Below are 15,942 nucleotides of genomic sequence, written 5' to 3'. Positions count from 1 at the left end.
TTTTTTATTTTGTGTGGTTTTAGGGGAGCAGCAGGGTATGTCTAAGAGTCAGCTACAATTAATCAGAAAAAGACTTTATTGTGTTAAGTACTCATTTGAAATTATCTTTGAATTTGTATTTGGTTAGTATTTTTGACATGATGCTGAATTGAGTTTTATCTTGTTCTGAATGTATTGATCATCTTGATATTTGAAGTGAGTGTCAGGCAACAAAATGTCTTTATGTGTTGTCCATGACCTATGAGCTCAGCATTAAGATTGCTGGTATATGGGGCCAGGACTGGGCACAATGGCACATGCCTATAATCCCAGTGGGCTGGGAAGCTGAGATGGGAGGATTTTGAGTTCAAAGCCAGCCTCAGTGACTTAGCAAGGCCTTAGGTAATTTATCAAAGACCCTGTCTCAAAATTTTAAAAAAGGGTGAGGTTTTGGCTCAGTGGTTAAGTGCACCTGGGTTCAATCCCTGGTATCCCCCCCACAAAAAAAGAAAGATTGCTGATATGAAAGAAGTTAATTGATCAAATACTTGGGATGGGAAGATTGCCGTTTTGGCTTATAAATTACCATTCTAGAGTTTCTAGGATGGAATATTTTATAAAATTTATAATTCAGAATGAAGAAAGCACAAGTCCCTCTTTATTTAAAAATTTTGATTTTTTGTTTTTCTAGCCAGGTTTCTATCTTACTTTCTACATGATTGGAACATAGTGAATTTTTTAAAACTTCATTGTCTTTATACAAATTTGTCTTTATACATGACAATAGAATGTATTTTGACATTGTACAAATATGGAGTATAACTTCCCATTCTTGTGGCTATACATGATGTGGAGTTAATACTGCTCGTATTCATATATAAACAAAGGAAAGTTGTGTCTGATTCATTCTACAGTCTTTCCCATTCCTGTGCCCTCTCTCCTCTCTGGCCCCTCCCCTCCAATCTGGTGAACCTCCCCTCCCCCCTTATCCCCCACCTATTGTGAGTCAGCAGGCACATATCAAAGGGAACATTTGTCCTTTGCTTTGGGGGGATTGGTTTGTTTTGCTTAGTATGTTAGTCTCCAGTTCCAGTCATTTACTGGCAAATGCCAGAATTTCATTCTTCTTTATGACTCAGTAATATTCTGTTGTATATATGTACCACATTTTCTTTATCCCTTCATCTATTGAAGGGCACCTAGCTTAGCTGTTGCGAATTGAGCTATGAACATTTGTATGACTATATCACTACAGGATGCTGATTTTAAGTCCTTTGGGTATAAACCCAGGAATGGAATAGTTGGGTCAAGTTTTCTTAGCAATTCCATGCTGCTTTCCAGAGTGGTTGCACCAATTTGCAGTCCCACCAGCAATGTATGAGTGCACCTTTTCCCCTATATCCTTGCCAATATTTATTGCTACCTATAGTCTTTTTTTTTTTTTTTTTTTTTTTTTTTAAGAGAGCGAGGGTTGGGGATGTGGCTCAAGCGGTAGTGTGTTCGCCTGGCATGTGTGCGGCCCGGGTTCAATCCTCAGCACCACATACAAACAAAGATGTTGTGTCTGCCGATAACTAAAAAATAAATATTAAAAATTCTCTCTCTCTTTAAAAAAAAAAGAGAGAGAGAGCGAGAATTTCTTTAATATTTATTTTTTGGTTTCTGCAGACACAATATCTTTGTTTGTATGTGGTGCTGAGGATCAAACCCAGGCCGCGCGCATGCCAGGCGAGCGCGCTACTGCTTGAGCCACATCCCCAGCCCCTGCTACCTATAGTCTTTAATTGCCACTGTAACTAAAGTGAAATCTCAATGTAGTTTTGATTTGAATTTCTCTAATTGCTAGTTGTGTTGAACATTTTTTTTTATGTATTTATTGACCATATTTCTCTGTGAAGTGTTTCTTCAGTTCCTTTGTCCATTTATTGATTGGGTTATTTGGGTTTTTTAGTTCTTTATATATCCTGGAGATTAATGCTCTATCTGAAGTATAGTTGACAAAGATTTTCTCCCATTCTTCAGGCTCTCATATCATGGAACATAGAAATTTTTATCTCAGGGTATTAGTATACTCAACATAGTATATACATAGATTTAGAGAGCAACAGATTTAGTCTTGGATTTAAAGCAGTGTCACACCTGCCTTTAAAACTTAATTTGCAAAGTACCCCATAAAAATGGACACAAAAAAAAATGGTGAAAGATTTTACAATGTCATAATCTTCCTATATTAATAGAATGATAGGTGAGCAGAAGGATAGGATAGAATGCTTCTGGTTGTGGAAAAAAAGTGCTGTTATCAGTTCTCTATAACTCTGGGCACACCTCTCAATGTATTTAATGGTATAATTAATTTCCTTGTTATCTTTGTGAACCAGTAATAGAGGGACAGGTATCCAAAAATCACATAAATAACCTTAGAGTTCTTTTGAGTCCCTTAATCAAAGTTACTAATATGATTTATAAAATAATTTTAATTTATGTCAGTATGTATATTGATGTAGCTTTTAAATAACACACACACTGCATGCAATAAGGATTAAATGTTTTTTTCCCCAAGAATGTCTTTGTTTTCTTTCAGTTGAGCAGTCCTGAGAGCAGCTTGACACCACCTCTTTCAACCAACTTGCATCTAGAAAGTGAGTTGGATGCATTAGCGAGCCTGGAAAACCATGTGAAAACTGAACCTACAGATATGAATGAAAGCTGCAAACAGTCGGGGCTCAGCAGTCTAGTTAATGGAAAGTCTCCAATTCGAAGCCTGATTCACAGGTCAGCAAGGATCGGAGGAGAAGGCAACAGCAAAGATGATGACCCAAATGAAGACTGGTGTGCTGTCTGCCAAAATGGAGGGGATCTCTTGTGCTGTGAAAAGTGTCCAAAGGTCTTTCATCTAACTTGTCATGTTCCAACCCTTCTAAGCTTTCCAAGGTACTGGTGATATAAATAATTTTTGTTTTATGTTGTCATAAGTTAAAAGTGTAGCAAAAAATTATTCAGGGCAAAAAGCCCTTTTTTGTTTGTTTTTGCAATAATTGGGATTGAACCCAGGAACTCTCTATCACTGAGCTACATTACCACTCCTTTTTATTTTTTATTTTAACAGTGTCTCTCTAAATTGCCAAGGCCATCCCTCCACTTGAGTTATCTCCTTCCTCAGCATCCTGAGTAGCTGGGATTACTGGTGAATGTTACCACACCTGGCTACAAATGGCCTTCTTAACCAAAACATACCATTTCTATAAAACTTTAGTATTAACTTAAAGAGTAGATGTCATCTCCTGGCCTTCAATTTATACTTCAATTTATACTCATTGTAAGCAAATTTGGTAAAACTCCTAAGATGGAGAAGAGCAAGGGAATCGGTGAGCTAGAGAAAGTCTGTTTGCTTCTGAAGGTGACTTGTAAGTTTAATTTTGGGGGCTGGGGCTATAGCTCAGTGGTAGAGGACTTACCTATTATGCATAGTCCTGAGTTTGATTATCTAGCCCCTCTCCCAAAGTCTAATTTAATTTAATTTTTAATTTTATTTATTGTTCTCATTGTGGGGATCTATCTCACCCAGGGCCTTGTATCTGCTGACAAGCACTTTTAACGTGCATGTTAGGCAAACACTTTACTTAAATTTGTATTAATTATTAATGGACCTTTATTTTTATGTGGTGCTGAGGTTCGAACCCAGTGCCTCACACATGCTAGAAGTTCTAAAAGAATTCTACCAATGAGCCACAACCCCAGCCCCAATTTCTTTTTAAATAATAGTTAAATCAGGAACAGAGGTGCTTGCCTTTAATCTCAGCAACTTGGGAGGCTGAGATAGAAGGATGGTAAATTTTAAGGCTAGCCTCATCAATTTAGTGAGACCCTGCCTCAAAACAAAAGGGCTGAGGATGTAGCTCAGTGGTAAAAGTACCAAATAGATAAATATATACTAGATGTATGTATCAGTATATCTCTGAATCTATAAAGAGAGAAGAGAATAGAAATGTGAATGAATCATTTTGGAATTTATAGCTTGATAGAAATCCTGATAAAAACAAAGTATAGGGCTCAGGGTTGTGGCTCAGTGGTGGAGCTCTTTCCTAGCATGCGTGAGGTACTGGGTTTGATCCCTGGTACCACATAAAAATAAAACATAAAATACAGATATTGTGTCCATCTACAATTTAAAAAAATATATATTTAAAAAACAAAGTATAGACCTAATCCCACTGGCTGAGGAGTCTGAGGCAGGAGGATCACGAGTTCAACGCCAGCCTCAGCAACTTAGTGAGGCCCTAAACAACTCAGAAAAGGGTTGGGGATATGCTTCAGTGGTTAAGTTCAGTCTGGTAAAATTGAACCAGGTTCAATCCCCAGTACCAAAAAAAAACAAAAACAAACAAAAAAAGATACACAGTATGTGTCTACAGATATGTGTTTGTATTTTCTGTCTTTTGATTGGCCATGAACTTGATTTATTGTTGGCATGTTTAGTGCATGCCAAAACAGTATAAGATACCTGAGGTATTCCATGTCTTCTACACTAGGTCCATGTTATAGTACTATGGGGACCTGAGAGAATTGGTCTTTGGTCTTATACAGCAAATACTTATCATTTTTGTGCTATGACTACATAGGCCCGTTTACTGCAGTGTTGCCACTTACATTTTCCCTGAAGGTAATCACTTGAAGGATGAGTTGGAATAGTATGGGAGTAGGAGGGTTTCACACAGTTTTCAAAATTGGAAACTAAAGAAAACAAACTAGAGACCTGCATCCAGAGAACTAGGGTCTCTAAAGCAGACTTTGATGTAATTACTTGGACTGATTGCCTGTTTCCCTGTTTAGTGGGGACTGGATATGCACATTTTGCAGAGATATTGGGAAGCCAGAAGTTGAATATGATTGTGATAATTTGCAACACAGTAAGAAGGGGAAAACAGCACAGGGATTAAGCCCCGTGGACCAAAGGGTAAGTGTCAAATAAGTTGATTTGTTACTGAGGATTCTGTAGTTACTTGTTGATACATCCTTTATTTTTTTCTGTGTAATGTACAGATAGGCTCATAACCTATTACTTTATAATCTTGTTGTCATCTGATTGCATCATTTATGACTTCTGAAATCTTTGTTACTAACCTTGTGCTTCAGACTCTTACATTCAACTTTATTTTTTTTTCCTTTTCCTTTGGTGGTATTGGGGATTTAACCCAGGGCCTGTGCATGCTAGGCAGGCATTCTACCAACTGAGCTATATTCCCAGCCCTCTATATTCAACTTCTTCAAACTTACCGTGTCCCAGTGAAAATCTTTTTTTTTCCCCCCTTGTAGTCCTGGGCATCAAACCCAGGTCCTCACCCATACAGGCAAATGTTCTTCTACTACTGAGCCACATCCACAATCCCCAACAAAAATCTTGATTTCTAATCCCTACCTCAAAAAACAAAAGCAAATAACATTAAAAACTGCACTCAGACCTTCATTGTAATTTTTTTTTTTTTGGCGGGGGATGGGGGGTATTGGAGACTGAACTCGGCGGCACACAACCACTGAGCCACATCCCCACCCTTATTTTGTATTTTATATAGAGACAGGGTCTCAAGGAGTTGCTTAGCACTCCGTTTTTGCTAAGGCTGGCTTTGAACTCCCCATCCTCCTGCCTCATCCTCCTGAGCTGCTGGGATTACAGTTGTGCGCCACTGCGCCCAGCGTGTTTTCCATTATTTAATGGCACCACCACTCACCTCTTGCTCAGACTAAAATCCTATTAGAAATTAAAAAATACTCAAACATGACTTTTCCTACTTCCGTCACTATTGCCACCCTAGACATCTATCATAATCTCTTTCTTGGTCTTTCTTGTTTTTGGTACTGAGGATCAAATCCAAGGGCACTTTACCACTGAGCTACAGTCCCAGTTGTTTATATTTTTATTTTTTTATTTTGAGACAGAATCCCGCTAAGTTGCTGAAGTTGACCTCAAACTTATGATCCTCCTGCCTTAGCCTCCCAAGACACTGGGATTATAAATGTGTGTCACAGTACTCAGCCTATCATAATTTCTTATCTGGGCTTTTATTATAACTTTGTAGCTAAACTCCATTTTTCTACACTGCATAGTGTTCTTTAAAAAAATAAATAAATAAACAAGTCTGTTACTTCCTTTCCTTGCTTAAAATCCTCAAAACAGTTTTTCATCATTTAAAAAATAAATCTAGAGCTCTGTCCTCACTTCCGACTTTTGGTGATTTAATATATAGTCTTATTTCCAGAGGCAAAATATCTGTCACATAGTTCTCTGATCAAGTTTGTTTCTAATCTGATACACATATGCGTGCGCGCGCGGGCGCACGCGAACACACACACACACACACACACACACACACACACACAATCCTTTCTCCATTATCTGAGGAGGAAGTATGTGTTTAAAATGTATAAATTAAAGAAGTTGAAATAAATAGAAAACTATAAATATAAAATGTATGTTAGTGTCCTGACTATGAAAAGAAAGAGTTTGTAATTAGATTGAGAAGACAGACAGGTTTTATTTATTTTGAATCTGAATGGAGTCATTTGAAGAAAGGAGATAATGTTTGTTTCCTGCTTCAGAGAATTATAATTGGGTACAATAGTAATCGGTTACTTACTTTTTTATTACCAGGTAATATATGTTTTTGTACAGAGCAATACATTTTGCTTTTATGACTCACTTTCCATTTGTATAAGTAATATGAGTTGAGAAAATCTTAGAATAGACACTTCCTTAAAGTAGAGACAAACGTAATCTCAGTTAAATTGAAAGCAAGGTGGTTTTCTTTGTATGTGATTCAGTTGACTTGGATAGCTGTTTTGTAGGAGGTTGATGTTCAGGGTTTGTTTGTTTGTTTTTTTCCCCCAATAATATTTTGTAGTGATATTGTTCTCATTCTCAAGAATGTCTTATTAGGTGAGACAAATACTTCACATGTCTTCCTTTTCTTTTTGGGGGCCAGAAATGTGAACGTCTTCTGCTTTACCTCTATTGCCATGAATTAAGTATTGAATTCCAGGAGCCTGTTCCTGCTTCGGTGAGTTGTGCAACTTAATACTACCTGCCTAATGAAAAATGTCTCATTGAATAGGACTGTGGGCTCTCTTATCTTAGTCTGGACCTGTATTGAAACTCAGGCTTCTTCAATAAGCTCCTCAGCTTATCTAAGACACAGTATATTCTGATACTATTTATTTTTTCACTTGATCTCATTTTTTAATTCCTTTCCTTCCCTTTTCCTTTTCCTCTCTCCCCTTCCTTCTTCCTCCCCAACCCTCTCTTTCATAAAATTTATGGGGTTGTGGTGAGGTAATTTAATACATATATACTATTTCTTACCTAATTAGGTTATTCTAAGGATTATAATCAATATAAAGTGTTTAGCATAGTACCGGATAACATAGTGGGTATTTATTATTTACAGTTAAAAAAAATTTGTTCTCATGGTTCTGGCAACAAACAACTCTGTAACTCTATAATTAGGTGAAACTATACACCTTTCCTTTTTAACTGTAAAGTGGGATTATTAGGCTAAATTATTTCTAAGATTCCAGTTCTATTCTTTACCTTGGGTAAAAAACAAACCATGTAAATATTAATTGAATAAAAATATACAGTTCAGTCTTTCACACTGGCTCTGCCATCATGAGCCTTCTTACACAGTCAAGATTGAGGAAAAAAACACTGGAGAAGTTTTGCAGGTCAGTGCTTTTTGTTTATCTTACAGATGTCTATTGTAAGGATAAAGACAGAGATTCTCAATGCCTAATAAGTGGGATAAGAATATGTTGCATACATTTTATTTGCTAGCCCTCTGTTAATCTTTTCATGGAGTATTTAAATAGTTGCTCTCTGTTCACTTATTTCACAAGGGTAGAAATATATTTGGCCATGGACAAAGTCAGAAGAATACTAAATGGTTAATACATTCTTTTATGTTATAACAATTTTTCTTTCGGAGTTGCTGAGCTAAAACTTATAAGTAATAATTTCTAGGATATCTTCTATAAGACATCATATTCTAATCATAACATTAGTCTATTTTGTAACTTTTCTCCTTTAGAAAAAACAAACTCTTTAGGAGTCATAAACTGCTAATGAGCCAAATATGGCCTTAAGAATACTGGTATAGGTGGGCACGATGGCACACACCTGTAATCCCAGCAGCTCGGTAGGCTGGGGCAGGAGGATTGCAAGTTTAAAGTCAGCCTCAGCAAGAGGGAGACACTAAGCAACTCAGTAAGACCCTGTCTCTAAATAAAATATAAAATAGGGCTGGGGGTGTGGCTAATAGATTAAGCGCCCCTGAGTTCAATCCTAGAGTCCTTCCCCCACTCCACCCCATCCTATCCCCCAAAAAAGAATACTGGTATAGGGCTGGGGTTGTGGCTCAGTGGTAGAATGCTTGCTTAGTATGTGTGAGGCACTTGGTTTGATTCTTAGCACCACATATAAATAAATAAATAAAATTAAAAAGGTCCATCAACATCTTTTAAAAGAGAGAGAGAATACTGGTATAGGCTGCCCCTGCTGGTTGCTTACTTTCTATGTCTACTTATTATTAAAGATTTGTCTTTGAATTCCGTAGTCGTGGAGATTGGCATATATTTTGCAATAAGATTTGGTTTTTATTATATAATTGGCAGAAGATTTAAAGTATATTCACTATTCTCCAATATATCCACTATTAATGTGATGAATATGCTATGCATTTTAAAACTAAATCAGGGGCTGGGGATGTGGCTCAAGCGGTAGCGCGCTTGCCTTGCATGCGTGCGGCCCGGGTTCGATCCTCAGCACCACATACCAACAAAGATGTTGTGTCCGCCGAGAACTAAAAAAAAATAAATCTTAAAAAAAAAAATTCTCTCTCTCTCTTTCTCTCTCTCTCTCTCTCCTCTCTCACTCTCTCTTTAAAAAAAAAAAAACTAAATCAGTTTGGCATTTTAGAAAATTCTTATCTGCCCTTATTTATTTATTTTAGATACCAAACTACTATAAAATTATAAAGAAACCAATGGATTTATCCACCGTGAAAAAGAAGCTTCAGAAAAAACATTCCCAACATTACCAAATCCCAGATGACTTTGTGGCTGATGTTCGTTTGATCTTCAAGAACTGTGAAAGGTTTAATGAAGTATGTTAGCTTCCAACCTATAGAATATTAATTTTTTAGTTTTTGTTTGCTTATTTGTTTTTTGGATTTTGTTTTACCTGAAGGAGTTTTGATTAACACATTTTTCCTGCTTCAGTCCCGTCAAAAGTAAAAATTGATTTTATTTACAGCTCCAAAGAAGAAAGTTTACTGTGTATAATTTGGAGTATATAATTAATATTAAGAATGTTATTGAATATCCCTTGGGTACAGAAAAGTAGCCCGCAGTTAAGTAGATTTTGTAGGGTATGGTTATGAATAACCTGTATTTTGGATACTTATAGAAAATATATATGTACTCATGTTCTTAGATTTTATTTTTAACCACAGAAATGTAGAACCTTAAAATCATGAACATATCCTTGTTGACTCATCTTGAATAATACCTTTCAATGTGTAATGATGAGTTACTGATTTCAACAATGTTACCTTTATTAACTTTAGGACTTTGTTGTTTTTGAGGATAAGAATGAGTTATATACACCTCAAGAAGAAATGTGTTACATAACATTTTGTATTTATCTTTGGGATAAAATCAAAGCTACTGTAGAAGTTTTCATTATAGGAAAAGAAAATGGAATTGGATAAGAATCTGTAAAATCTTTATAAAGATTAATACTAAAATCTTTTTATTGCTGATGAAATTTGGGTGCCATATGACTTAGTAAAATAAATCACATTGAGTCAAAGTCATAGTTTGATAGTTTCTGGGGGCATCCAGATGGCATTTTAATATTAAAAACATACAAAATCTTTATGAGTTTAAAAGTCTAGTCACCTTTATAGCAATATGCCACAGAGTAAATTATTAAAATCTCACTAATATAAATTTTAAAAATACAGTCCCAAGCTTTTTGTCTTATTTTTAATTAGTTTTATTGCTTTCAGATAAATGTGCTTTTATGAACTATAGTTGACAGAAAGACCCAGTTTACCTACTTAATTTTATTAACATATTACCTTAAAGATAGAATCTGGTTGTTTTTCTTTTGAATGGATTGATGTGTTCTGACCAATTCCTGCTAAGATTAACCTCACTAATTTAGAATGAGGCAATTATTGAGGTTTCACAGTAGCTTTAGTAACAGAACTTTGTAAAGAAAGTGGTTCCTTGTTCTATAGAATTTTAGAAGGCACTTAATCTGGTTATAGCAATTTGTTCTCCCTAGTATGGCTGACTTTCGTCACCAATCCTGTGCAGTCTCATAACTTTAGAAAGGATTATAATTTCCCTTTTTTTTTTTTTGACTCTGGTGTCCTTTTTAGATGATGAAAGTTGTTCAAGTTTATGCAGACACACAAGAGATTAATTTGAAGGTAAGCTTTTCAGACCATGCAAACTTGGTGAAGGAATATGCATTACCAATAGGTGAATATTCCTATCTTTTGCTTGCAGGCTGATTCAGAAGTAGCTCAGGCAGGGAAAGCAGTTGCATTGTTCTTTGAAGATAAACTCACAGAGATCTACTCAGACAGGACCTTCGCACCTTTGCCAGAATTTGAGCAGGAAGAGGATGATGGTGAGGTAACTGAGGACTCTGATGAAGACTTTATACAGCCCCGCAGAAAACGCCTAAAGTCAGACGAGAGACCAGTACATATAAAATAAAATGGCATGAACTTAAATCAGTTGTTTTAAAAAAAGAAAGAAAGGAAAGGAAAAAAAAAAAAAAGCCTTTTATTTAAGTGTTGCTGGAATATCCTGCCTACAGTGGGCACCTCCTTGAAGAAGCTGATAGCTTTTATACAGTATTAGATTGAAATAATGGACAGAAAACATTCTTGTCAAGAAAAGGGGAGAGAACTCGATTTGCAACTTTAAAGTAAAAACAAAAAGTAAAAGTGAAATGACTTGAAGATTTGTTACTAACGAGGATGATTCTCTGATTATTAGAAATTGCAAATGTTTATGATCATGTGGTACTGATTGGTGCAGGATACTGGGTGTACAAGTAAACATGTAAGGCTCATGTTGCTTGATGAATTGTTTTTTTTAATTAGAGTGCAGTTATTTAGACAACTTTTAAGCCTCCTCCCTACACATACATTAACATACTTTGTTGTTTTCTAGTGAAAAATCAGTGTAACTCAGATTCCACTTTAATATCAACCAGGTATAAATTGAATCATCATGCCAATATATATTTTTTTTCTCATTTTGATGTTGTTGGGCCTTAGTTTTTTCAATTGGTTTAAAGAACTCAACAACAATTTTATTTTCTATTGATATTTAGGATCTAGGAAACATGACCATTGATCATCATTTAATCAACTTCAGTGGTCTACTGAAATAAGTATGGTAACTTTTCAGTAGTGGATCATATAGAGTTATAGTAGTCATTTCCAGAAAACACTTCCACACAGTTGTACTTCCCAGTCACATCATCTGATCATACAATTATTCCCATGAAAGGCAGAATGTTGGTTTCAAAATTAATCTAGTTTTCTGTACATTTGAATTTGAGAAGGTGACAACTGGCTCTTATCCAGTCTTCCTTCATATCAGTTTTCTGATAGACCACTATTGGCAAACAGTAATCTGTCAACTACCAAATGTGTAAAATTTTCTGTATTTCACTTTGTCTTATTTGTAAATAGTGAACTAAAACTTCTGGCAGATCAGCAACATTTGCTGAGCCTGTTTTTTAAGCTAATGTGTATTCTTACTAATGTTCCTATCAAGAATGGATTTGTAATATATGCTGTCTATTTCTAATGTTCACATTCATATTTTGAGGTTCTATCTTATTTTAATAGAGAACAGACTTCTCAAACTCTTCAGAAGCAGCTTATTATTGAAATATCAAAATATTGAAATAAACCCGGTGGGGTTAGATTACTCATCCGTCCACCAAGTGGGACATTTGCATGGACTTGGGGGCTTAAAGGACTTAGAAGAGACCTGTAAGTAAATCCTAAAAATGAGCCAATCCCCACTTGAATGGTTACTGGAGTAAACCCACCTTTGCTACCCTGATTATAGTACTTGAGGCAGATAACCAACGTGGCTCTGGTTCATTTTTCTTCTCTTCATCTGTGATGCTCAGATTCAAAATGTGTGTTCTAGACTGTATACAGGCTTCTCTTTTGTTGGATTAAAAAACTTTAGTCCTACTTTTGTATGGACACATTAGAATATAAAGTGACCAAAATAGAAGAATTTGCCATTAAATATTTTTCAGACGTCAGCAGATTTGTGGCAAATCACTCACCTTTTTAAAAATTCAGTTTAAGCAATTCAGACCATAGATTACTCAGATTATTTGACATAATTGTCTAAGAAGCAAATATTTTTAGTGCGTATTGAATCAAATAAAGTGCTCTAAAGAAATTATTATACAGATTTCTTTGGGTTGTTTTTCTTTCTTAACAAGGAAGGGGTGGGGGTAAACAGGAATATGATTCAGACCTTCTAATGGTATATTTAAACAGTACTAATTTTATTATTGCTTCTTTCATCTCTGACTTCTTTTTAGCTTCTCCTTTTTCTTTTCATTGTAAATTAGGCTTTTAAAAAATATAGACTAAACTATTTTATTGTTTCACTCAAATTTCAAATTCCTAAGAAGAGGGTTTTAAAATTTTTTGAATTTATTTTATTTTTTTTGTAAGTGGAAAAATAATTTAAAAATGCTTTTTACCTCTGCCTACTCCCCCTTTTGCACAATATCCATGATTTTAATAAGTAAAAATATATATAATGGTACTTTTTGGAAAGTATAACTTCATTTTATGAAGTTCTGATATTTGAGTTCTGATGTTTTGTTTTTGCTTTTCATATGAATACTTTTCACAATTCCTGTGTAGATTCTATCAAATGAAGGTAAAAGCAAATTTTAATTAAATACTTTTAATAATTGGAACCCTAAAAGATAATGTGTTCCCATAAAAACATTTTCATGTTAGGTAGATCCCCCCCACCTTTGTTTCTTTTAATTTTGGAGTGGTTAAGTCAGTCAGTTAAAAAGCCATATAAAATAATAAATGTCAGCATTTAGTAGGCTCCATTTCTATTTACAAAGATTATTTTTACTGCTGAGGAAGTAGTATTAAATTAATAGCTGTCAATAAGCCACTTTTTGGAGATATTCAGTTTAAATTTTATTAAATTTTTTTTTCTTGCACACCGATCATTGTGTTTCTAACCTCATTTGTTGAGTTCTAACATAACGGTGGTTACAAAGTATTAATGTTCAGTTAAATGTTTTTCCTATTAATTTATGTTAAAAAAAATACTGAACTTCTGAAGGCAGTTGTTATCTTCACATTTCTATTCTTTTTTAAGAATTTATTCTAGTATTTTATTTATTATAGCTAGTATTTTAGATTTGGAGAAAAGTCTACCTAACAATGTTTCCTTAAAAGCTTTCAAAGTTTTGGCCACAGTTCAGTTTGTTCTCATTTCTCTGATGGGAGAAATAAAGTGTTTCTCAGTCTGTTCTGCTGACCCCCTCCCCTTTTTTTTTTTTTTAGCACTTGGCTCCACTGATTCACTGGCCTAAGGAATTGCTGTATAAGGTGCAGTGTGTGAAAGTTCCAAAGTATGATTAGATTGTAGGTTATGCTCTATACGTCAAACCATCACTGAAATGAGAAGGCATTAGATATACTATTGAAATTTCTTCTTTTGGGAATCAACAAGTTGGTTTTTTTCTAACTTCTATTTCTTACATAAGGGAATTTTAGATAATTTTAAAAGTCATTTAAATTCTCATTTGTTTTCTCATAAAAGATTTTGAAATTTTTAGTTAATCCAAAGAAATAATGCTTTAAAGTGTGCAAATTGTAGATTTATCAATTACCTCAGCAGGTATCCTGCCGTTTAATTATTAGTAATTAGTGTTGATAAGCCAGTAGATTCAAGTCTTCCGACTATGCCCTTGGATTGTCTCTTACTATCCAAAATGGGACTAGATGCTGTTGCTCCCTTCTTCCTTAGCCTTTATACTCTACACCAATTCACATATAACACATGAAACAAAGATATCATTCCTTGGACTGAGGAGGTAGCTCAGTGGTAGAAGTGCCCCTGGGTTCACTCTCCAGTACTGCCCACCCTACCCCATAAAAGAAAGATCTCATTTCTTGTCAGAACCAGCACTGCTTATTTGCCTGCTCAACACTGGATCATTGAGTAGTTTTATAAAATCTGCCCATCCTAAATCCCTTAGTTAAAGCAATCGTTTTAAATTTGCATCATGAACTCTTAATTTATGCACCTATATTTATTATCTGCTGAAGGTGATTCAAGATTTTGAAGGTGTATTATAGTTGGATCATGTATCAGATGTGGATGTTAATTTTTTTCTCCCTCCCAGTTATCTTCTCCTTGATAAAGCAATAACACTGCTTTAAGTCTGTTGGCTAATAGCATGTCATAATTCTCTCCTGGATGGTGATTTTATAGGAAAGTTTGTATGCATATCACCCAATCTATCTTTTAAAAAAAATTAAGAAATTTAAATGTATGCTGGAGGTAATAACAATATATTGTGGCATTTTATTTTAAAAATTGGGGAAAGTTGCATATTTTTTTAAAAGTAGGTGTTTGAGTAAAAAAAAAAATTGAAGGTACTTTTTTAAGGAAAAAATTTATATGCCACAGTTTACATAGACATTTCAGATTTCAACATGTACTCTTGAATATAATGGCTTCTTTTACTTGGCCAAAAGCATGTCTTACTTGGTCAAAATGCATTTCTTCCATCTTGGTTTCTTATGTTTGCTTACATGGTTTTTTATATATTTTTATTGTATCTTAGAAACAAAATTATCTTAAAGATTAGTTAATTTGGGCACATTTGTCATATTAAACTACAGGATATATAAAATTAAGTTTAGCCCTTTGTAGCAATTATCTTTAAAAACTGAAAATTCTATTTTAAATTCACATGTGGGAAGGCACCAAAATGATTTTGCAAGTGCCATTGCAATATTCCCATTCAATTGTGGCCTAAATTTCATTCTTAAGAATGAAATGCATGTCTGCTCCTGGTCTGAAAAATGTAGGCATTTACTATGTTTTAAAACAGCAAAACATGTATATTAGCCTATAAAACAAAGATTGTGCAATTGGAAAGCCTGTGATTTTTCTATGTAGACATACCTACACACAAAAGGGTTAAATTCACAGCCTTACTCTAGTTCCTTGCTTCCAGTATTTCAACTGGTCTCCTCCCCTCTTTATTATTATTACTATTACTATTATTTTTGCACATAGTTAACTACCCTTCAATATGATTCTTAAAGAAAAAGTGCTGTTTCTGTGGTATTGTATTCTCTAAATGATCATATTTAATTTTTTTAAACAAGGTTGCAGTTTCTAATTGTTCTGTTCCTGTGTTTTTTGCTGGTGTGTAATAAGAGCAAGTTTTTTCTTTTCATGGTTATTTAATACATTAGCTGCCTGTAAATAATTCTTGTTATAATGCTCTGGAATGTGTTGTAGAAGTTGTATTAGATTAGTTTAAAGCCTTGTTTGAAAAACCACATTGTTTTGGTTATTTCTATTAAATTAGAAAATTGAAAACATTTTCAAATGAATTTCTTTTTTTTTCCTCCCCTCTTCTGTGAGTTGGGACTTCATAATTCCAATTTATTTTAAAAATGTGTGCCAGGCTCTGGAGATACAGTTGTCAACAAGATAAAATATAAACCTTGCCTTATAGTATTTAGACTCTGTTAGAATAAAGAATGTTGTGATAGAGATTAATACAGAAATAGTTGGAATGCACAGGGAAGGATCTAATCCAAAATTTTTTTAAAAAATGTTTTGGTCTTAAACTAAACAAGG

General features: G+C 34.5%; 1 protein-coding gene across 4 annotated transcripts in view; it reads left to right on the top strand.

The window, feature by feature from the left end:
- Trim33 (tripartite motif containing 33) overlaps positions 1-15,137 on the top strand; it is a 128,466-nt gene extending 113,329 nt beyond the window's left edge. For 2 of the 4 annotated variants that reach the window (XM_077791014.1, XM_026394124.2), the window contains 6 exons: positions 2,561-2,910; positions 4,810-4,933; positions 6,957-7,031; positions 8,979-9,131; positions 10,416-10,466; positions 10,546-15,137. In XM_077791014.1, coding sequence (XP_077647140.1) covers positions 2,561-2,910; positions 4,810-4,933; positions 6,957-7,031; positions 8,979-9,131; positions 10,416-10,466; positions 10,546-10,758 — 966 coding nt within the window. In that variant the 3' untranslated portion in view covers positions 10,759-15,137. The remainder of the gene's footprint in view (positions 1-2,560; positions 2,911-4,809; positions 4,934-6,956; positions 7,032-8,978; positions 9,132-10,415; positions 10,467-10,545) is intronic. The other 2 variants (XM_077791013.1, XM_026394125.2) reach the window with 2 other exon arrangements.
- The last annotated feature ends 805 nt before the right edge of the window (positions 15,138-15,942 follow it).

This window comes from Urocitellus parryii, chromosome 11 (assembly GCF_045843805.1).
Source record: "Urocitellus parryii isolate mUroPar1 chromosome 11, mUroPar1.hap1, whole genome shotgun sequence".
In the NCBI taxonomy this organism is placed as follows: domain Eukaryota; kingdom Metazoa; phylum Chordata; class Mammalia; order Rodentia; family Sciuridae; genus Urocitellus; species Urocitellus parryii.
This window is presented reverse-complemented; position numbering and strand designations above follow the sequence as displayed.